This window comes from Seriola dumerili, unplaced genomic scaffold, assembly GCF_002260705.1.
Source record: "Seriola dumerili isolate Sdu_G_001 unplaced genomic scaffold, Sdu_1.0 BDQW01000167.1, whole genome shotgun sequence".
Taxonomy (NCBI): domain Eukaryota; kingdom Metazoa; phylum Chordata; class Actinopteri; order Carangiformes; family Carangidae; genus Seriola; species Seriola dumerili.
The window spans coordinates 1,373,672-1,398,963 of NW_019174422.1; the positions used below are offsets into that span (position 1 = coordinate 1,373,672).

General features: G+C 40.1%; 1 protein-coding gene across 1 annotated transcript in view; it reads right to left on the minus strand.

The window, feature by feature from the left end:
* Positions 1-25,292, minus strand: part of nrxn2 (neurexin 2) — a 630,539-nt gene that overhangs the window by 509,938 nt on the left and 95,309 nt on the right. The window contains exon 3 of the mRNA XM_022752210.1: positions 18,664-18,693. Coding sequence (XP_022607931.1) covers positions 18,664-18,693 — 30 coding nt within the window. The remainder of the gene's footprint in view (positions 1-18,663; positions 18,694-25,292) is intronic.

Here is a 25,292-nt window from a genome sequence, read left to right on the forward strand (position 1 = left end):
ATTTCCAGTAACCTCGGTGAGGGACTTTGGTGTCTGTTCACCTTGATGCAGAAAGCGTTGAGCAAATCCGCCGAAAGCACTCCAGACACTTGGCACCGGCTTCTTGTTTTAACTAAGAGGGGAATTATTTTGGTCCACCAAGCCTCAGTAATATGTCGAAACCTTTCACTACACAAATCATCTGCCCAATTAAGCCCATTTGGAGATAAGATAGGTAGCTTTGATCAGTCCCACGAAAAGGAGTCATTGGCAGGACAAGGTCGCTGTGAGTCATTTCTCAAATGTTGGAAATGTGGAGTGGAATTAAAACCTGTGCAGCCTCAGTCGGTTAAGGTTCTGACCTGCAGCATGCCGCTGCAGTCTTCACTTCCTATTGACACTGACCTGAGCTGCTGTGTTCTGAGGATTCACTTTTGGGTTTCGGACTGCATTTGCATAATAAGATCCTCATCATATATTCATTTAAAAACTCCAGTGACTTCCAATATACATATATATATTTCTTTTTGATTTCTCTCTTAAATCGAACAATGAAAGAATCAAGGTAATCATTTCATGTTTTCATTCTGAGTATTTGAAGCAAGCCTCATAATTAAGGTTTATGATAAAATAAACTTGTCCTTAATTAAAGTCTTTGTCTTACTTTGATGCTCATTTATCAGAAAACTCCAGTAAACTTTTAAACACATATTCGTTGGCTTTTGTTATTTCCTAGCTGAGTCGTTGCTTTAATCAGCCTTTACCAGTCACTTAATAAAATTAACTGCTACATACTCCGTTTCAGTGATTATATTTAATTGTAATTAGCGCAGCCAGGTTTAAAAGAATTTCATTGTCGGAGTGGTTCTGTCGACAGTGCTGTTGGCAAATAGCGGCACAGTTCACAACCTTCGGTCAATTATGGACATTCATTAGCCATTAAGTGTACATCTGCTGTCCTGTAACTCATGGCGATGAATCCTGAAAGCTTTAGTATATTTAATTATTAAAATGACATTCAGTGGGAGATTACAGGTGGTTAGCAGGAGGCAAGGATTTCAAGACCGTGACTATCTACTAATTAGCCGTATGACCGAAACACTCTAGGGGGAAGGACATAGTGCGGTCACAGTTATAGTCCGAGTGGGGCTTCCTCACCTAGCTGAGTATCCTGTAACCTCACCTAATGTGTGGTTGGAGAATGTAGCAGCTTTTGTCTTTTGTCACTATGTGTGATCATAGTTACTTTGACAGTTCATCTGGAATAATGTCTGGTTGCAGTGTTATAAAGGAATGTGTGACCATTAAAGCTACACTTGTCGACTGGGACTCGAGAATTCTGTAATGTGACATAAATCAACTGCACATGGAGCAGTCTGATAGCTTATAGCAGGGGTATTCAATCATAAGTCAAAGAGGTCCAGTTAGACTAAATTTCTTCAAGCAAAGAATGTTGGTCTGGGGTGGTGGTGGGGGGATAAATAATACATTCTCTACATAATGTAATATAATAACACTGGGGTGAACACGCTATTTTTCCACACCTTTTCTGTGCTGTGATGCTGCTACAACACAGACACTGTAAACAGACCCATCACCTGCAGAGTACACTGCTGTTACACCAGAAACACCGCGGCTACACTGCGCACCAGGATGAAAGAGTGAGCTGCAGCCCTGAAATAAGTTTTAAAAACACACAATCACAGATCGAAGCATCTCACGCTGAGGCTCCGACTCTTAGGGGGGCACCAAGCTGGGGATGAGATGCAACGGATCTGTTTTACCAGTCTGCACAGCAGCCAGCAGCTCAGTCTTTCTCCACTGCGTCTGTGTGTGCTCTGTAACTGTATGTGAAGACATTGCTCCCTGTAGTTAGTTGTGTCCTCTCAGAAAGGCAACCTTGGCTGGCAGTCTAAAAGGAGTCAGTCACCTTTTTTTTTTTTTTTTTGCAGGTTTACTGACGTTTAAAAAATGCACTCACACCTGCTAATTTTGTTAAGAAATGGGTAGAAATGTTCTTCTATCATCTCAAAAATAATAACGGCTGTAAAAAGTAATAATTACATAACAGAAGGGCTCCCCAGTGGCTCACCTGGTACAGCGCATACCATGTAGGCTCAGCTGACAGCAGGAGGCCTGGGTTTGAATCCATGTCACCGCGGTCCGTCTATTACTGACCTCTACTTTATATGAATGCATGTCAAAGAGAAACTAACAAGTTTAGGTTTTTCCGGCTGCAGCAGCACTGCAGCTCAATGCAAAAAAAAGGGTTACCCTAACCCTAACCCTAACCCAACCTTTACATTTGCTTTTAAATTAAAATCCAGTGCTTTTGAGCCATTATCCTTGCCTGATACTAAATTTAACTGGTTTGCCTTTTGCAAGATTTTTGTTGTGCTTTTATGAATTTAAGGTCGGCCAACAATTCAGGAACTGCACTTCAAAGCTATGGTATCATTATTCTCCACATTACTGCAGTCAGGAAGCAATCCCGTGTTTTCTTTACACACTGGGAAGGAATATTAGCCGGTATCTGCAGTTATGCATGAAATTATTTTTGCTCTGCTTGAATGTGTTAGGTTGAAAAGAATATTGTATTGGCTGCAAATCCAAGTGAGCCCTACTACACGGTAGTAAGACGACCACTGTTTGAACACTGATGCTCTGGTTCAATAGAAAAGGTCAAGTAGTGGAAGACGACCAGACCAGTCCCTGCAGATGTACCGTAATAGTCACAACCTTTTTTTTTTCTATTCAGTCAAGTAAGTTCAGGCAAACATGGTGTGTCAACAGTATCCTAATTAGCAGCAATAATATGGTATTCTCTGGTGCAGCCACTGTTTGGGATTCAGTCTGTTAAGATGTAAGCACTTTGAAATAAAAATTGTGGCTTCTGCAGTTTTAAAATTTTAGCAAACTTAACTTCCACTTGAGTTTGTTAGGTAGCTGTGTGTTTGTTTGTGATAATAAATCTTTAATAATGAAGGAATATTAGCATAGCATCTTGTTTTTGGTGATATTATGACTACTCCTCTTGCACCACCATCAGGCCAAGCTACCAGTTTTCTATTTTCTGACTATATTTCTCACCTCACAGGAGAAGCAAAAGCAGCTTCTCAACATTTGATTTTATATTTTTCATTTGTCTATTTGAATGGTTGTTTTTATTGTTACATACAGTATATGTACCATCCTCAGCTGTGTACAGCTGATTTCAAGGTTGCAGGAAGGAGTCAAAGTCTTCAAGGAAACCGTCGAACTGAAAGGTTCAAATCCATCATGGCCACATCTAACAGAAATTAGTTGTGGTTTACAAAGCTATATATTTTTAGTAAGTACATAACCATAACATGTGGACACACAAGGGACCGAAACAAACCGAGCCTCTTTCTCCCAAAACAAATTGAAGGAGATATTTCTAGCCGCCGGTTTGACTCAGTTGGCCTTGCTTCTGTTCTCTACCGTTTTAAATCCCCACATATCTTAATAATGTTCTCTCTCTCTTCCAAATCCCCTTATTCAATTATGGCAGCCTCTAATACATGTGTCAACATGTTTCATTAGTCCGTCCCCTTCTCCCACCAGAGATTAGCTCTCCCTTCTTTCTTTTTTATTTACTAAATGCAGAAATATCATTTTCTCTAGGACAGAGGGAGAGAAACAGTGAAAGAGAGGGTGATTATTTTTGTTCATTACATTTCATTCTAGTCGGCCAGAGCTCCTTTTTTTTTCTTTCCTCAAAAGATTATTAAATATGCGGTCTAAAAATTTACTTATTCAGCTTTCAATTTTGCTGCAGTCTACATTTAAATGCTTAGAGAACATTACAGGGAGTGTGTGGTACTAGAGCGTGGTTTTAACTCTTGGCTCTCTAAATTCGTCGCTTGGAAAAGCTTTTATCACAGAGCAGAGTATTCATGAGCTTTATGCAATCGAACAATGCTAAGACTGTAGGAATAAGATATGGAGCAAGACTGCTTCATCTCAATAAGTGTGCATGAGCGTATGTGTGTCATAGAAGTGGGTGATTAATTCCATGAGTGTGCGATCGCTTTGATGTTCCTTGTGGTAATTGTTGGGAAGTCCTGGTCCCTCAAGGGTTTTACAGCAGCTTCTGTATTGTTGCGCTTCTAGTCTAGAGGCCATGTGTAGGCAGGGACTGGATTACACGTTACAGTACATGCATGCTCTGCGGATTTTTTTCCTGTGACACCACGACTGTGGAGAGACAGAGCAGCGGAGAGCAAGGGCTCGCCGGTCATTATCATTCTACTCCTGTTACACTCATCTCCTGATGGCCCTCATCTCTCCATTGCCCCTCCTTCCCCATCCCCACCTCTATTCCCATATATCCCCGTCTTCATCGGTTTCCCCTCACTGCCTGATTTTGTCTCTCTGGAGAGCAGATGAGAACAGAGAGACGGACGCAGACAGAAAACAGAGAGATAGAGAAAGAGAAAGAGAAAGAGATGACAAGAATGAGATGGGAACAGAGATGGATGGAGAAATGGAGGCAGAGTAGGAAAAGGAAGAGAGAGGAGTGTGTTTCTCTCACGTTTGAAAGCCTTTGTTGTAATCACTGCCCCTTTGGCTATGCTCATATTAGCAAAATGCCTTTGGTCAGATGATTCCCAGTGAAAATATGTCACTGTCTATATGCTGCTCATCCCATTTTCCTCCCTCATCCCTCTTTCATTGAGCTCTCTCAGCCCTCACTTTCACTTGTGATCTTTAAATCTACCATGGGTGCCATTGCTCTGTATTTTCTTTTACTGCTCATCTGGAAATCTCCCACTTCCATACTTCTCCCTTTCTCCTCCCTCAGCCTCTTAATCTATCTTATGTGCTCCTCCATCTCTCCTCCCCCATTATATTTCCCTCCCTCTTGCCCCTGGTGACCTTAATTACAACATGTAAAAACCTGACCTGGATCCAGTTTCCAGCCTCTGACCACACTGACCCAAGATTAATGCTCCACGGGCCAAATTCAATTAAGTCTCCCTCTAAATAAGAGAGGAGAGAACAATAGGGTCACACCACTGAATCTTGGAAAAAACCATTGGAAGTGAACACACATATATATATGAACTATATGAGCTATTTGTTACACAGGTCTGAATTATCTGAGCCCCAAAGTCTAGGAGTAGATGTTGAGTACCTTGCTCCAAAGTAAAGGTCCATCCAATATATTTGCATCTTTAAATCTGTCAGGGCACCACATAGGTTTCTATTAGTTAGTGGTTTATATTATAACATACAGTTTGTCAGTTAAACTCTGAAGTTTTTAGGGTTGAAGAAAGTAAATATGACCATAAAATGATCCCTAACAGTATAGGGGCACAATGTTGTTCTGAGACTGTTCTGTGAAAAACGAAAAAACAAAGGTCGTCTGTGCAGTAGGTTATTATGACCCATAGCTAGGTTTCGTTGCTAGGCGACATCTAGCAGTTGTAGTAATTACAACAGGAGCAAAGGGTGGCGTAGTTTGTAGGGAAACAAAGTCTGCGTCAACAGGAGGTTGGTGTGGATGGATGGGTCAACAAAACACCGGAATATGGCACAGTAGAGCAGTGTTAAATTCCCATGTGAACCCGCCAGTTTATATCGTAACCATGACAACAAATATCGTCTAATGTTGATGAAGTACTTATTTTAACCCAAATCACGATCTTTTCTGCTGCCATTAAGATGCTATTTCAGGAGACACTCCTATGGGTCGGACCTATGGGTCGGACCTGTTTGCGCTTCTTACTAAATAAACAATTGTATACATTTGGAAATGATTTTTCCTTTGAAATCCCAGGATTATGCTACACAGGCTGTGTGGATAAAATTTTGGGTCAACATACAGCTGCACTTTTGTCTAAAAATAACAAATGTTTTGGTGAACAATTCATTTAAAGGTACTCTTTGTAGTTTTAATGTTTGACATAGTAGATTGATCCTAACTGTCTCTCACTCATGGACTTGCTGTTCGACACCTCTGAGACCCAGGTGTGGAGTGGATAGTTGAAAGATTTATCTACAGATTGTATTTGATTTTTAAGGGTTTAATGGAAAGTTATGTCTTTCTCTTCCTTGGATTTACTCGTGTCTCCAGGGTCAGTGAACATGAAGAAATGGGCAGGAGTCCAAGCTCAGCCAGAAATACTCTACAGTGCTTCATATTTTACCCATGGGAGCCACTAGTTTCTACAAATTTTTTATTACTCCTTTGCCTATTTCTGGTGCAGCTACATTATGTTTCATTGCTCTAAACATTTTCTGGTACATTTATGTGAGATATTAAGCTAATATTGGTCAAGACATTAAAATATCATCTTAGTTTAGCATGCATTTAACACAGCATTTAAGTGTGTAATGATTGTATGTATGATGTGATTTGCACATTTCTATGCCCTGTCCACCAGTGTCTATATTCTAATTTTGATACTGAAGAAGATGACAACACTTCTCTCGTATATCTTGAATCTGTTAACCAGAATGTTTTTAATAAAATATGCCGAACAGTCACAGAATCATGTTTGAATTCATATTTTCAAGTGTTTCTTTTCTTCCCGCAAAGTTTGGGAACATGTACACAGAGGCAAGTCATATAAACATCTTACAGCCCACTCAATTTACTCTACACTATCAATTTCCATATAGCATTTAAGTTATGTAATTTATGCATGTTCTAGACAACTATTCAAGTAACATACCTTATCTAATACATATATCATGGTACACTACTAAAATCAACATTTGAAGTCATGTTTTATAGGCTAGAATCTACTGCAGTTGATTTGCATTTAAAGAGTTTGGTGTACTACTTTCACAGTATTAAGTTCTGGCCATGCATTCATATATTTTCTATTTAATATTTTTTTTTTAAATGGGTGGACAAACAAGAGTTTTGTTTTTCTACCTGATTACCTAAAATCATTCATGAAAATAATCCCAATTTATATCCATTTGCTCTCTCTGGTGCTTTTCTTCAAAATAATTTCAGGTGGCTGAACTTTGCTGAAGTCCACTAAGCCCCATTATTCCATTGTATTTACTTTTAATATGCAATAATTTCAGTTTCATGACTCATGAGGTTTGCACTGTTGGCTTTTGGGTTGCTTCAATTATGTTTTGTTTGTCCTTTCAATTATATTTTAAACCTGGGCTTTAAGTTCAGATCAGACTCATCCAGACCAAACACAAAAGGTCTGACTTTGTCTCTTAGTTCTCTTGGGCTAGATCATGTTCAGTTTCATTTTATTTTTATGTATATTTTTTCAATTTTCTTAAATCATATCACATGCAATATTGTGGTATGACAACAATTACATTAGCCCCAGTGGCCTTAGCTGCAATTTGTGCAATGTTTAGAAGCCTGTCAGATTGTATTAGGTTACACATGTTCACAGATGGAAATGAACATAAATGAAGTGATGATTAAATTAGCATCAGAAAAATGTATTTGCCCTCATTAATCAGCAGATATCACTGTCAGCTGTGACACATGATTTATTTTGGTGTCCACAGTGTGAAAATACGCTAAAGTTTCTGTGGTTTGACTGGTTAAAAAAAAAAAAAAAAGGATTCTTAGGGACTGTATTCTTGGTTTGAGTCAAGTCTGTCCTTATTTTAGTTTTTCAGAGTATAATCAATTTTTTAATTTTTGAATCTCACTATGAAAGAACTGCCATACTTGCAGCAGGTATGACAAAAGAGGCTTATAAACGAAAGCGTAATCAAGACCCACAGGCAGCGTTCTCTTTACTGTATCCAATACGGTCCTTTTTTTTTTCTCCAACTACAGGGATATGGCACACATTTCGTCATGCCGTGCACTGCCATACGGGGACGATCTGTGTTTTCATTACAAATTCACAGGAGGGGATTCCACAGTCAACCCACAGTGTTTACGTCACACCGCCTTCAGCCTGATCTATTTCAGTCAGTGTGGACTGACTGGCTGGGAACATATAGAGAGGACAGTGGAGAAAGTGTCATTTCAATTATTATATTGAACTTTCAGGCTCCTACAAACAAAAGTAATTGAACGATGTTGCACTCCAACGTCCGTATTCTTATAATTCATCAAACAGATGGGAGCCTCTGTCTTCTGATTCTGTTTGTCTTGCACTGCTTTTTCCAGCTGTAATGAAAACTCACAATGCTAACATTATGATTTTGCATTTCTTCTGATATACTTCTGCCATGTTTGCATTTGCCATTTTAGTTTTTAAGCCCAAACTGAAAGTCTGAAAGGGAATAGCAAGGGAATTTGTTGTGTGTAAACCACAGTGTGTGTGTGTGTGTCTGTGTGTGTGCTCACTGCCTAGTAAAGTGGGAGTTTGCTGTCTGTATGATGTGTGCTGTCAGTTTCTCTAAGTGAGGCTGCCAATAACAAGGCGTGACTAGCCTGGGAAACACAATGCAGGCCTCCAATCAATCTCAGAGAGGGGGGGCGGGGTGGGGGACGCGGAGGGACTGGGGACTGTCACAAACCTCACACACTGTCATTCGCTTCACCCAAGGGACCTGCTGAAGGTCGCACAGGGTTGCCTCAGTCCAGCTCTGTCAATCAGCATTAGCCTCATGATTGCCATTACGCCATTAAAAGGGATTAACTCGTACATACATTGTTGACCTCAACAAATGGATTCTGATATTTATGATATCATTTGACCTATAGCTGTTAAATAGACTACAATATTTTGACTTCTTATCAGTAATCTTACATAAATGTTAAAGTGTGACAAACACATACATTTGAAGTATTTTAATTTTGTCCAATCCCCTTACAGATCAGTGACAATATTACTGTTTTAGGGAGTTACAGTTGTCTCAAAATGGAGCCAAAATAGGGTATAATTTTTGCAAATTTATTAGAACGGAAAACCCAAACTATCAGACTGACATATTTTTTCTGATTCTTTGCTTTGACACTTGAAATGTAGCTCAGGTTTCTCCTATTTCTCTTGATCATATTTGAGATGTTTCAACACCTTGGTTGGAGTCCACCTGTGGTAAATTCAGCTGGTTGGACATGATTCTGAAGGACACACACCTGTCTATATACAGTCTCACAGCTGACAACGTATATCAAAGCAAAAACCAAACCATGGGGTTGAAGGAACTGCCTGCAGACAGGATTGTGTCGAGGCACAGATCTGAGGAAGGCTACAAAAATATTTCTGCTGCATTGAAGGTGCCCAAGAGCACAGTGGCCGCCATCAATCTTGGATGGAAGAAGTTTGGAACAACAAGGTCTAACACTGACCCTAACTGAGCAATTGGGGGAGAAGGGCCGTGCTGGGGGAGGTGACGAGGAACACGATGGTCACGCTGCTCCAGAGATTCTTCGTGGGGATGGTAGAAACTTCCATTGTCAGCAGTGAGACCTTATATAGACAGGTGAATGTCTTTCCAATCAATTGGATCTACATGTATGATTTTGCTATTTCTATTGTATGTGTATATATGTATTGTATATATACATGTGTATATGTGCTTTGTCTCTTAGTATCTAATCTATAGTATCTTAGTATCTAAGTAATATACCACTGGTATGGAGTGAAAGAAATAAACTGAAACTCTGCTGATAATAGTTCAGTATCAGTGATGTGGCCACACAGCCACAGATCTACTCGTCCCAGGTTTTTCTCAGCACGGCTGTGGGGACTGTGTGAAGCAGATTCGAGCTGCTGTAGAGCTCCATCCATTTTCCACTGCTGCTGTGTCAGGAGAAATTCTTGCCTGTGCGAGGACTTCTGTCACCCCGGCCTAATGTCTCTGCAGTAGCCTCGCAGACTTCAAACCAAACAGCCCACCATGCTAGGGCTGCTGAACAGGGGGTAGAAGAGGTCACTGTAAAATTCTAAATGATCGTCCCCTGGGAGCACCGCAAACCTTGTTTAAGATCAAACAAGGTTATATTTAAACCTTCATCTCATATTAAGTTTGATTCTCCTTTAGCAAAATGTAAATTCAAGCTTTATTCAGCTTTATTCTGGGGGTAATGTTTGAAAATGATAATACATATGCAAATAGTGGTACTGTTAAATTTAGTGATCATACTATAATTTGGTCAAAACTGATATTGGTTTGCCAGTTTAATTTATGAATGCAAAGCAGTATTGTCAGAGTAAATAATAAACGCTAATAAAAACAGCATAAAAGTATCAGCAGTCAGGGATTGTTTTATTCACATTTAATCCCTATTTATGTAGTTTTGAGTAAGTAATGATAGGCTTGAAACAGGAGGATTAAGTTTAAATCTATGTTTACTTGATGTGAGATTAGTGAGACTGTATTATCACTAATTATCACTCTAGATTCAATCAAGCAGCAACACAGCCTTAGATTGGAGTTATCGTGGCAGAATTGTACCCTGTTGCTGCCCATTGAAATTACAGGAAAATCAATGTCACCTGTTGGGAGACGCAGTGGTAACCACTCAGCTGTCTGATAGAACTTTAACAAATGAGACAGGAGAAGTTCTCCCCTCCTCAGATAACTAACATCGCCGGAGAGGTGCCCCCGAAACATGACATTTCAGTTTCCATTTTTCCCATTATCATCAGATCTCGATGAATCTCTGTGAAAACGATCTACTCTGCTCAGTTTGGTGAGTGCATTATTTTAGAAGCTAACATTTCTAATGATCCTTTGTTTTGCTTCTCATGTTTTTTTTTCATAAAGCAACAGACGGTGTATCCTAAAAGAACTGGATATCAGGGATCGGTAGAACACGGAACATAATTTTAATATCATTTTGAATGTCCAGAACATGAAGTATATTTTGTTTCCTTCAGGTGCTGCTGTATTGTTAGTAGAATTTTTTTCTAATGTCACAGCAGCAATGGATTTATTGTTGCCTGCATTGCTATTCTCTGGCCCATTATGTTGTGGGGTTGTCCATCTGTCCATCCCGTTCTCGTGAACGCAGTATCTAAGGAATGCCTTGTGGGGAATTTATTCTAATTTGGTACAAACATTCATGATGAACTGATCAGACTTTGGTGGTCGAAGGTCAAAGTTCAAGGTCACTGTTACCTCACAAAACATGTTCTTGGCTTCTTGAATTTGATATCTCAAGAGCTCCTTGAGGGAATGAATGTTTTCTTGGACTCAAAGATGAACTGATTAGATTCTGGTGGTCAAAGGTCACGGTGACCTCACAAAACACGGTTTTGGCTTCATGAACGCAACATGTCAGAAACACCCTGAGGGAATCCCTACAAATTTGGTACAAATGTTCACATGGCTTTAAGGATGAACTGATGGTCAGAGGTCAAAGGTCAAAGTCACTGTGACCTCACAAAACATGTTTTTGGCCTTGTTAAAGCGATATCTCAAGACCGCCTTGAGGGACTTTTTTCACATTTAGCAAAAACATTCACTTAAACTCAAAGGTGAACTGATTTGATTTTGTTGGTCAAAGGTCACTGACGTTTTTGGCCATAACTTAAAAACATGCACGTAAATTGCAACAGGACTGGTTGGTAGAGGAACACAACTACAAGGCAATTTAATATTGTACCAACTATGGTTTTCTGCTTTTATGCCATTATTCCCACTGCTCTGTCATATTTCTAATAAAAAAACTGTTTGTTCTGTTAACTGCAGGTATCTGCCAACATAGCCATAGCCAATTTAATGAGCTATTTCAATGTGTGTGTGTTTGTATCTCTGTGTGCGGTGGAGAAAACAGTCTCCATAGCTCAATTGAGGTCTGGAGAGATTTTAATTCTAGTTGAATTAAAAAGGGGCAATGGGAAATAGACTGCTATAAATTGCAAGAACAGGTGTTGATGGGTTCCCAAGAACAAGGACAATTGATACTGTATACATACAGGTTTCTCAGGGGCAGAATATTTTTCTTCGGAAAGATTTAAGATTTAAAATTTTTCTCATTATTTAACAATAGTGTAGTGTTTGCTCGACTTTTAGACAAGCATCTTGAAAAGCATTTTGAATCTGAAGCCCAAATAATCAAAGATAATCATTGCAAATACACTAATAGTGAAGCAATAAATTCTTATTAAAATGTCACCTAAATCAATGAACGAGAAGTGCTTAAGCAAGACATTGAGTTTACGCCTGCCATATGAAATGTGCTATACAAATAAAACTGACTTGACTTGACATAGACAAGACTTGGAGTAGAAAACACTACTTTTTAATTAAAGGCAAATATTGGTCTGATATATCAATAAATCTATACAGAAATGTTACATTAAAAGTGTAAAAGTGTATGAAAAATGAAGCCACACACAGTGGCACATGGACTCCACAAACTGCCCTCAGTGAGCTCAGACAGAGATGGCTATCTTGACCTGGACCTAGTCTATTACATTTGAGGTTAGATACAGATCAGGCTGGATATTCCCTTCATTTTCACTCCAGTATCTCCAAGGAGATCTACATTAAACCTGTCAAGAGACAATCTCCCAGGGCCTGGTGAACTTGATTCCCAGTATGCATCGTGCTGGCCTCTCCAAAGGCAGAGGTGGAGGCTTTGGTTGTGGCGGTGGCAGCGGCAGGGGAACATTATTCACATAGAGACCCAAATGGTCCATGGGCGGGCAAATGCATCTGCAATTCCACGAGCCAAGGACCTTTTGTTGCCAATTTAGAGCCATTAACTTGCACATGTTTTTTTCTGTTGTTGGAAATGGCAGTTTTATTTATTTAAGGGGCCCTTAATTAGTTTTTTAAAGCTAAAACAGCCTCAGGGCTATGTGATAGGTGAATACTTTGGAGACTGCTAGGCCAAGGAAATGGGCTACATTTACATTTACATCTGGTACAATATAAAATGGGCAGTTGATATTACTATAAATTGAGAAAGATACACCAGACTGTTACTGTTTACTGGTCATGGTAAATTATAATTAAGTTGTTCATGGTGACAAAAGTAATATCACCTATATTCATAGCTTTAGTTAGTGTGCCATCACCATCACAATATAAGCTATTACATATAACAATTGTCGTATTATTGGTTTGCTTCTACACGAAGGATAGTGCAGTTAGGATATTGTTTAATAATATGGCAATTTAACCTGATTTTGCAATTTTTAATCGCACTTTACTGCTCCTCAGGGCTGAAACCTTGGGTGTGCAGAAATACAGTATGTGCTCATGTCTCAATGAGTTCAGTGATAAATATTTAATGTTTTATGCTGTTCATATCTCACATTTAGTTTGTAGCTATGGGGTCTGGACATTACTTACCACTACAGATTAGTCTGTATTTCTGTATTTTTAGCCTAAAAAGAGCATGAAGTATATTTTTTTGGATGGTGTCATGGTCCATGTCTTTAAATTTAAGATAAAATAAAAACATTATATATGTAAGATATATGTGCACATTCTCTATGGACCTTCCTGTCTAGTGCCTGACAGAGAGACACACTCCTGACTAAAAATGTAGTTTTTGATTGGAGTGCAGCATCGGGGCCAGAGCTATAAACACAAATGTTGCTGACTGAGGTTATACCATTGGTTGGCAAGCCAACTGTTGGGAGTTTCCGCATTGGTCACTTCTCTTTCAAAATGATTTGGGGCGAACAAGCAGTGTTGCCAATTTAGCGCCTTTGTCGCTAGACCATAGCCAGACCAAACCTTAAACAACTTTACTGACTTTTTTTTTTTAAGTAACTAGAGATAAATCCTGTGACTTTGTGGACAAACCTCAGCCACTTTCTGTAGAAGAGAGTTTCCAGTACTGCCCCACAAGAAAGAGGTTGAGCTTTTCCTTCACAGGCGTAGGTCTTTATGAGCTTCTGACTTTCTCTCTGAGTGATAATTTTACAAATAAATATACCCCAAATCACAGCACAGCTGTTGTCTTTAACTCACGTGTGTGGTCATTTTGTCAGACGACATCCTGGTTATTAAATCAGGATTTTAGCAGCAGCAGACCAGCAGCTTGGAATTGGCTTAGAAGTGACTGCTGGTTAATATGTAGTCTTGATGGTTTCAGTCATTGTCAAAATTGTTCTGTTTCTGACAACAGAAACAGAAGAAAACATGTAAATGAGAACAGCTTTATTGGGGATTCAGTAGTATTACAACACTGTATATGTGAGCACGAGAGGAGAGAAGTAAACAAATAAAGGGCAACATATGAAGATATTAAGAGTAGAAGATAATCTCTGATAATTGTTGACAAAATACTACTTTACTACCTTCTATTTTAGAAATCATTATCCTTAGTACCAGGTAGTCATTTTTTTTAGGCAATAAAACTTTAATCTATTTATTTCTATGTTTCTCCACTTCCATGACAGCTGAGGATAATATTTGAAGATAAACATTTTTGTGTATGTTGTAAAGGTCACTGGTAGACAGAGTAGAGGACAATGCCAGGAAGTGTTCCTTTTGGATTTGTCACTTAAAGCTGTGATTTGTGTTTAGATGTAAACATTTAGGGATATGTTTATCAAAAAAAACATTTCCATACTTAGTGAAAATGACTGTTTAGACATTTGAAAGCTCTTCTTAAATGATAATCTCTACGTTAAATATGATGTAATGTTAAATGTAATCTCTTCCGAGCATGTGGCCCAGTGTGTGGGTTGGTACCAGTCTTAGAGGCAGGCAGATAGAGATCAGCAGTGACTGAAGCCTGGGGTTTGTCCTTCCTAGAGTTGTGAAGGACAGCCTTGGGTTTGAGAGGAGACTGACATTGATTTTCTTGGCCTGGTTATGTGATGGCTGCGGCACCTGCCTCTGATCGTTAACATTGACCAAAACCTTTTATTTTTAAAAAATTTTTTCTTTCTTTTGTTAAAAACATGGCTGTCCTGACACGTGTGGATACATACATGTGCACACAAACACACAGATATAAAGGAAAGGCGATGCTCGGAAAGCTAAGAGGTGCCTAAATCCTCCGGTGAAAATCATCTAATTCGCTAACATGTCACACGTCCTCGCCTTTACCAAATAGGTTTATTGATTTTTCTCTTTCGAGATGTTTTTAGGCCCGTTCCACTGGGAACAAACACTGTATTAATTATGGCTACAGGGTGATCAATATAAATGGCTAGCTAGGCATTGTTTGATGAAACAAGCATAATCAGCTACTTTACTTTTAACTCTGATAATATAGCATCCATCCTCCAGGTTAATTGCCTTGTGATTTTTTATCAGGTAGCTTTTATTTAACTTGCATGGGTTCGCCATGATGAAGGGGGGGGGGGGGGTTACCTGTACAGCACTCCTTTTATCTCCAAAGAGAATTATGTATTAGACCTCCACTGAAAGCCTGTGGCCTGTTTGAAGATTGCTATTACAAATCAGTTTATGAAAAAGTACTGCACTACAGAGAAAGGGAAGTCAGCTCCATACATTGACATGCACATTAAAGCAGCTCAGCTGTGTGTGTGATAGATTCCATTTATTCTCGACAACTTTTTCTCCCACCTATCTTCCACAATCCCAACCCCCTTCTCTCTCTCTTAAAAAAAGAAGTTATGAAATTTTCTGTTTCAGCCACCTTTCAAGTTTAGATCCTCCTGCTTGTGAGGAGTTGATAGGAAATGCACAGCGATGCCCTCGACATGGTGGATCGGAGACTGAATGTCTGATGTTGAGATCAGGGCATGTCTCGGGGGAGATGGTGGAGATGGATAGATGTCAGGTTTCCCATTCTTGTGGCACGTTCTGTCATCTCTATGTGTGCTCTTCTCATTACGAGCGCGTGGCTGGAGTAAACAGTCAGCGCAGTTTGGGATGGACTACAGGCAGGGATCAGAGTTAAATGGCAGTAGGTTGTGGGAGATGTTACAGGGAGGCAGAGTAGAGGCTGCATAGAGATGAAGGGATTATGGTTATGATTCATCTGCTGGTGGCAGTGAGTGTCTGCTGGGGATAGAGAAATATATTCCGCCTTTGTGTTGAGCCGCATAGGAGCAATGAGCTGGTAAACATCTTGCTTCGTGATAGTTAAAAAGTGGGTACTGTGCAATTGAGGGGAACCATTTTACACAAGTTTTCTCCTGGAATGAGCTCTGGAGCAAAGCCGGGGTTTAAAATGTATCCGAGAGTAAGTGAAGAATAAATGAAGGTAATCTCAGTTTCCACACTGTAGCATGAAATGGCTGTGAACTGACATCAAGCCCAGCAGTATGTAATTCTGGCTTATAGTAGGGACTGTTTGTTGATGGTGACTGATCTTTTAGGGTTGCAATGACTCATTAGGTCTACACTACTTAATCTGTCCATCATTTTATTAGTTAATAGATTCCCCTCTTTGGTCAATAAAACATAAGAAAATAGTGACAAGGCCTAGATAACATTTTAAATCCCTTGTTCTATCTGAACTATAAAGCTTGGAATTTTTGTTTGAAACATGACTTGAAATGTTACATGATTTTTTAATTTAATTGAATGCTTTTTCATCACTGCTAAGGAAATATCCTTAATAGCTAACAGACTGTAAAACGACCTGGTTTCATTCAAGTTTAAAATCCATTCTTGGATCCTTAATATTTTACCCGTCATATTCAAAGGACAGCATGAATATTGTGAGAATGTGTAAAAATAGTTACACTGCTAAAGTGCATATGTTATGTTAGTGCTAAGCAACATTATTACCATTATCCATATAATGGCAATGTCTTCGAGTGATGCATGGGTTATGATGGGGTACATTGTATGGACTGTTAAATACATTTTATAGCCTGACATTTGCATTGGTGAATGGGTCTGGAATCTCTTAGTTCATTTTCCATTTCCAAGGGGCGATATTATCAATGTTTGTAGACCAAAATGCCTCTGGACGCAGATGAATAGATTTACAACTATCAGAGCAGTGAAATATATGACGTAGCGCAGAGCGGGTCAGTGGCTAAATTAAACTTCCTACAAATCCTGTTGGTAGTACAGAAAACACGTTTCTAATGCTGTAAGTGCCGGGGTTTGTTCTTGTTTTAGAGGAGATACAATGTCCAGTCATGATAGCGGATTCAACAGACCTTTCCACATCGGCGGCAGCCATCTTGGTGGTTAACTAAAGTGCTCCTCCAGTGCTCCCCTGTCAGTCATTGTAGCAAACACACCCAATATTAGATAAATGCTTGTGATCGGCCCGACTTGGGAATCTGTCTGAACGGGAGGGGGGCAAACTTACAAAAGCAACTGGCTTGAGGTTCCCAAGGACGTTTCACCTCTCATCTGAAAGGTTTCTTCAGTTCTAGAGGGTCGAGCCTAAAGATGTTCACGACCCCACAAGATATTTAATACCGGGATCTCCCCATTAGCCAGTTAGAAATGAAGAAAGCCTGAGAGGTGCAAGAACCTCAAGTAAGTCCAGGTGCCTTCATAAAACTCTAAGAGTTGGAATCTAAGAGTTTCACTTCCCTGTTTGTAAAGATAGATTCCAAAGAATGATGCTCACACCACAACAACTTCAGATTCATCAGTGAAACAGAGTGAAGGGGGTGAATTGAAGAAAAAAGGCGTCCTTGCTCAAGTCTGTGAATCACGGACTAAGCTAACAGAAGAGAGGAAGCTATCTCCAAAACGCTAAAGGTTAGAACATTGACTGACTGCTGCACTTGTTCTCTTGTGAACTTTGCTTTAACACTTTTTTTTTTTTCCCAATGGACAGTCCTCACTGGGAGGCCCGAGGCAGAGAAAGGTCAGAGGATGAAGAGAACATAACTGTGAGGGATAGAAAATTGTCAGAGTGGAGCGTGGTGTGTGATTTAAAATGCATTTATGGCTGCAGAAGAAAACAAAGTGAATCAAACTTTCACATGAAAAATCTGCTCAGGATTTAAACACATTTGAGAAATATGTCAAAAGGTCAGAAGTCAGGCGGATAGAAAGAAGTGTTGTGTGATCAAACAGCTGTGTTTGTGTTGTAAACGTGGACACAATGGCATCAGAAATAACATCCAGTGTTCATAGCAACATCAAAACACAAGTGCATACACATTTTCTCATGACAAGGAAGTCTAACATACATAATTTCAGTTTAAATCAGAACGTGAACTGTAGGCCTTTAAAAAAAAAAATAAATAACACTCTGAATGCCAAACAATGGGAATGTCAGCAGAGTGGTGATGAGAAACTCTGCACATTCTGCAACACTTTCACCTTGAAGTGTTAGTGGATGGAAGTCTGGACACATTTTGCTTTTGTAATTTGACCAGCAAACACATTTCCAATAGAATCAGCATTTTTTTTTTTTTGTTTTTCTCTTCTTTTTTTTTTTTTTTTCAAACCCAAGCACAAGGGATAGCAGAAAAGTGTTACCTTCAGCCCCGGGGTCAGGTCGTCGGGGTCAAAGGTGGTCAGAGGTGAAGGTCCAGGACGTGAGCCATAGGACAGGACAAGGGGTGGGACACACATTGGTGGAGGTCACAGAAAAGCACAAACACATGGTGGCAGGGAGCAGGGAGGAGAGGCAGGAGGTATGACCAGGTATGAAGAGATGTTGGAAGGAGAGGAAGAAGGGAGGGGGGGGGGGTGGCAACGGGGGAGGATGTTGCAAAGGGTTAAGAAGGCAGGGGAGAATTTAGGAAGAAATGGAGGGATATGGCACTGAGGGGGAGGTAAAAAGCAGAGGAGGAAACTGTGGGGGAAAGCGGCAGTTTCGAGGGGGCTGGGGGGAAGGGGGGGGGCGAAGAGGCTGAGTCAATTCCTCTAAAAAACAGAACCAAAATAAAAAAAGGAATGAACCCATACCTTGGTCGTTTAACGTCAGGTGCGCCAGACCTTGAAAGGGAAAAAACAGAAAAAAAGAACAGAAAGAGGAAGAAAAGAAGGTCATAAAAGGCACGGGAAGAAAAAAAGCATTGTCACAACGTTGGACTGCAGTTTGTGACAGACATCCTGGGGCAGACTTGGATGTCAGAGTTCAAATCAAAGGTAAAAAACGAGAAAGAGAGAGAGAGAGATAGAGAGAGAGCGAGTAGTAACAGAAAACAAGCAAACACTTCTTGAGTGAGGTGTGGGGGGTTTAGAAAAAAAAGCATTTTCATTTGGCGCAACCCCCGAAGGCTATTGCTCTCACAAATGCTTTTTTTTCCTCTGGAGTACTTATGGAACACACAGAGAACTGTTTGGCAGAAAAGGCTTGAACTGGATTCCTCATCTCCTACTGTACTTAAATCAAAAAGTAAAAAAAAATAAAAATTCTTAGCTCTGCAAGGTCTCACACAGAGAGAGGGTCAGAGATAAACCAGGAGAAACGCTACAAGATAAAAATGTTTTGTGTTGTCTGTAAAAACCCAACGTCAAAGTTTATCCCAACACAGATGTGAGTGTACAGCATCACAACAGCCAACTTAAACAGTTATTTAGCTTCCTGCAGGCTATTGTGCGCACATCTAGACAAAAGTGCAGATCGATGGATTGAACAGAAAGATGTCCGCAATCAGCTCCTGCGTCATCAAGCGACGTCTGAATCAGGCCGCAGTACCAACAAACCATTTCACATCCATACCTGCGAAATACAACATTCACTGTGTGGAATTCATCATCGAATTCTTTGGAAATATCATCAGAAAAATGTAAAGGTCCTGATTTCTCACTGTCATCATTACAATACCTCCAGATTGTGTGAACGAAACTCCACATACAAAGCCAATATTAGCGGTCAGGTGTCGGCTGGTCGCAGGAACAACTGAAGTGAGAGTCGAACCTAACCACCGCCCACTGAGATGATTTCACCGTGACTTTAACTGAGAGCAAACAACATGTTTCATCTGTGGCTTCTTCAGGTTCTCTCAGTGTAATTACAAGAGCGTTCACAGGTGTGATAAATGCACATAAATAGTTCACATGACCAATTTTCACAATCTTCATTTTGTCATTTTGTCGTTTTTCATTTTCTCAAAGATAAACATATGACAAAGGTTAAACTTTTCCAAAAAATATGACAAATAATGGTATTAGTTACAAATGTCACATTGTTTTACACACTATTAACAAAAATAAGAGAACTAACTATTATATACACAACTGACTGCATGAAAAAAGGAGGTAGACTTTAGGTCCTGCAGCTGTCCCTCTAGCTTTTATAACTCTAGTTATATTAATAATACCCTGATTTTATAATATGACTGTTGTGTTTTTTGGAAAATGTCCACCTTAGTAAAATGTTTATCTTTTGAAAAGATGTTACAATACTGAAAGATTACAAAAATGAAGACAATGATAATTGGTCATATGTGTTTATCACACCTGTGAATGTTCTTGTAATTCTTCTGTGTGTGTGTGTGAACCTGAAGGAGCCGCACGCGAAATGTGTTGTTCACTCAGGAAAAGTCGCAGTGAAGTCATCTCAGTGTGTTTGATTTTTACCTCCAGGTTCTGTAGACAATCTGAACTACTACAAGCAGCAGCAGGCAAACAACTTCCTCCAAACTAACCGGATTAAAAACACTACAATAGAACAAAAGGCCTTTACTGAATCTGAGAGACGTCCAGTAGTACTTTTTGTTGCATGATTGTGCGTTGACATGCACATTCCAGTTTAAACTGTGAGGATGTAAAAAAAAAAAAAAACAACATTTTTTTTTTTTTTTTTTTACAAAACAGTTCTAAAGCAGCAATGTTACAACATAATACCACAACACACAATAACAGCTCTCACTGTTTGAGATATTACATTCATACAGCACCTGTTTGGGAAGGCTACTGTACAGGAGACCATGAGAGAAAAACGCCTGGCAGCAGGGATAATAATAGCAAAAATATCTATTCAAACAACTTAGCAGCAACTGGCAGCATTCATGTACTATAAACATCCACCAGCATGTCTTCTGGACAGAAGTCTTGGAAGCAAACCTTAAGAAAAAAAAAAGAGAAAACAGAACTAAGAGAAAGATGAAACATGGTCTGCACTATGGCCTAAAGCTGTGTTTATTCCCAAATAAACCAAATGGCTAAAGCAAATTGGATTTAACCCCAGGCAGCACAGAATATCAACAGCATTATGTCTGTTGGACTAGAAGTCCCAAAAGGTCAAATCCTTTCAAGTCAGCTCGTCTTTCCTTGATCAATAACATTTCAAACATAACACTCTTGGCACTACCAGCAAACGGCTTAATCTAAATAGCCCTTCAGTGTCAAGGAAGTGCAGCAGTGTAGTCATGTCTTCTTCTGTTTTACCAGCATGAACAGGAGTCTATTTTTGTGAATATCCAGCATTTAAATCATTTGTTAAACGTGAAACATATTTGGGAATATAGTCTTGATACATGCGATTCGGAGTTGGGTACAATACTCATCTACAGATTTCTGCGGTTGACGCTAATCAAATCAACAGGTCTGCTAATGTAGGAGATATGCAGCGCGCTATAAATGGTAATCCTTCAGACGCAGAGCTCTGATGACTCAATACAGCCTTTCACTTATCCTCTTGAATCAAGGATGTGCTAAAATACTGTTTTCAGAGCTCTAGACAGCCTTTAAAGCAGCACCAATCAACAGCACAAGTTCAGCTTCCTGTGCGCAGCAAATGCACTATAAGGGTTTGTCTCTGTGAGGCCTGTGCATCGACATTTAGACCATGGACTGGCTAACTGAGGTGCTCCACTGTTGAGGTTCAGTAAACACTCAGTTTCCAGACAGACAAAGAAGACGAAGATAGTGTCTAATGTCTCCGAAAACAAATTAACACAACCAGAGGGCAGCTGTCCGTCTGCACCGTGAATGCACAAAACACACACAAAACACATCTGTACCAGCAGCAGCAGCAGCAGCGAGCAGGTAAATCACAATGCAAAGAGTACAGAAGCTCAAATGACTCTTGACTACAAGCTGTTCCTATTGTCCTCTTTCTTAATAACATCTGTGATTCAGGGGCAGAGGAAATGTACAGGCAGAGTGTTTTATTTATCTGGCTGCAGTCCGTTTCCTGCCGGCCCTTTGCAGGGAGTCCAATCATTCTCACTCTGCCTCCCTCTGTTTTTGTTCCCTTGCTCATAATCCATTAAGGAGATAAGGCGAAGGCTCCTGCAATGAAACAGAACGCTGCTGTCGCTGCATACCAAATCATTCAAATACCCCACCCCACCCCACCCCTCCAAAACCCTCCACCCTTCGCCAACCTCATCCGAGCTCAGACAGGCAAAAAGACAGTGGCACAATTTTATGGCAGAGGAAGACAGGGAAAGGCGAAGAAGACAAGGCAAGAGGAAGTGAACAGAGAGAACGAGAGGAGGAAAGACAGAGCGATGGCAGTGAGTTGTCAAATGGCATCTTCAGAGCCAGTGTTAACCAGAGATTCACAAACAGGTGTTGAAAAAAAAGAAAAAAAAATCCAGAAATCAATCACCAGGAGAAATTCATTCCAAAGTATCGTATCAGAGGGTGAAACAGAAAATTAAAAAGTTGTGATTTGATCTGCGCAAAATGCCAAACTTTTTTTCTTTTCACACGAGATTTCTCCCAAAACAGAAACACATTAATGCTACATACACACTAACACACACAGACGCGCACACACACACACACACACATTATGTGATGTTGGCAAAAGCATAGGAGGCCAGACTCCTGCCAGCTTTCACTAGCAATTGGTTTTAGAGACGGAAAAAGCAGCATGACTGAAAATCTACTGTAAGACTTCCTGACATTAGAGACACAAGGAAAAGATACATCTCTTTACTACTGTTCTGCATCATTACTGGAGTACAAATCAAATTACCACCGCGCGCACACACACACACACACACACACACACACACACACACACACACACACACACACACACACACACACACACACACACACACACACACAGGGAACGTGACGAAAACTCAGCTCGAACTATATGACATCTGAGCATTTGATTGCATTCTCAGTTCTGCGGCGAGTACAGATGGGAGTGAGTAACGGAACCGGCGCCGATAGGAGAGCGGCTCCAATTGGCTGGTTATGATTGAGTGACAGATGGAGCAGAGGCATAATTCTGTCATTAGGAAGAAGACATGTTTACATCTTATCTGGCCCACTCCCGCTCCCTCTGTTCCCCACCAACACCCCTTTTTTTTTTTTTTCTCCCACCCTGTCTTCCTCTCTGCCTCCGTATCCAGCCCTCCATCAGCCAGCTGCAGCCGCCTCCTGCTCTCTTCTTCCTCATCTGCTGCGTTCTTGTTGCTCTTCTTTCAGGTCTGATGAACACAAGCCACTACTGTTTTGCAAACTAGAGATTTCATTCATTTGACTGCTGGTGGCTCAAACACCAGCGTCCCGCCACAAACTGCATGATAAAGACAAAGCCAGGCAACGCTGATGCATGTATATAGATACATAGATACATCAGACTGAATGAATTTATCAACCATTTACAAATAACTCCATGTGGCAGGAAGGTTAATAATTTCAGCTCCTTATAATATAATTATATTGGTTTATGTTTCAGTTTTTTTTAAATAATAGTACATAATTACATTCTTATACTTTAAATATGTGATGCTGCCACTAAACAGTAGTTCAAAGTTGTTTTTTTGTCACATGCCAAGGTGCAATGCTCAGTCAGCAAAGCAGTGAAATGAGGGTCTGACTTCGTATTACGTGTTCGTATTACTCTTTTTTGGCAATTTCGACTGGCTCTGCCCGATGCATGGATTACAATACAGCGCCAATACATTGCCGTAGTGGCGTACAGCCGCAACTGCAGTTACAAACGTCAAATCCACCGAGTACCGAGAAAACAAGTACTACATTTGCTTCGGGAGGCAGCACAAATTTGACGGAGGCGGCCGCCTCCCATTTCTCTATGCAGGAAGGATGCTGATCATGTTAGGACACGGTGTAAAGAATAAAAACAGATTTGGAATTGTTGAAGTAATGTCTTTGTTTTGTGAGCACCAGTCAACAGGTAGCGCATGTTCTTCAATGACCTTGTAAGAAATTAATCCATCACAACGTTCCTCAAATATTCACAGATTATGATGAGCCTCATCATCATCACCACACACACACACACACACACACACACACACACACACACACACACACACACACACACACACACACGGAAACAGATGTGCTGGGTCTCAGGGCAGCAACAACAACACACAACTGGTGGGGACAGAGAAAAATGGGAGTCATCATCATTATCCCTTTCTACGCCTTCCACACTTCCTTTTCTCTCACTTCCTCAATCCCTCGTTCATCAGATGGACACATAGACTAAGTCGTGAGGAGGAATGTGTTTGCTTCTCAACCCCCCTGTGGTGCTGGGCTGGCATGTTAAATAGCATCATCCTCCAAGGACTCTCGGCAGCATATGGCCAACCGCACTTTACATGCCTCTGGAAGGCACATGTCATACTGACACAAAAGCCTCTTCGTTACTCGCCGATCCCAAAATGGCAGGCGCACAACATATTTTTTTTTTTTTTTTTTAAAGGACACCGTGTTTGATGACTTTAGTCGGAGCAAGCATTAACAAAAAGCAAGAAATATGGAAGTCTGTAAAAGTCATGAAGTATAAAATAAGAACAATAAATGGTTTTATGTGCAGCTTATTGCTTGATGCACCCTTGGCACGAGATATAAAACTGCACAATATCCAAAACGTTTGACACATCCACAAATCACTGGCTTTTACTAGGCCTGGGCACAGATAAAGTTTCACAGCGTAATCATCGCTGTACATCTCCCATTGCCAAAAAAGTACAGGAAGGGCCCTCGAGGGCTCGGAAACAAACCAGGGCAATTTGTAAAAACATCTGCTTAAAAGATGTCGGAAAATGGTTCTGATTGAATGTGAATAATATTCATCTCAGTAGACTTATCTATAATGCATAGTGTCTTTGCACAGCTTAAGTAATATAGAAACTGTGGCAAGTTTAAGAGTGCTTAAATAATTCATTGTGGATATCTATTCTGTGAGAGAGAGAGAGAGAGAGAGAGAGAGAGAGAGAGAGATAGTGGGAGGTAAGGTCCTAAGAAGACAATCTCACAGAGAGCTATAGATTTATGTCGAAAGGTTTCCATGTCTTTCAATGCTATACATTATTAACATGGGGCTCACCGCGTTTCAAAAGGAGGACACATGTAAAGTTCTACACTTTAACATCAAGTAAAAATCTTACCTAATGGGTCCACAGTGGCTCACTGACAGCGTGGAGTCATCGACTGCAGCTCACTGATTTTAATAAAGGATGAAACGCTCGCAGTCACTCAGCGTTGGTCATAAAACTATATGTTCTGTATATATGAAAAAATGTCTGCACTGCTCTGCTGAAGATCAAAAACACACAAAAAAAAAAAGCCTTATTGAGTACCGCAAGGCATGCTGGGATGAAGCCTAGTCAATTATCTGATATTTGCACTGACCTTCAATCAAATAGCTA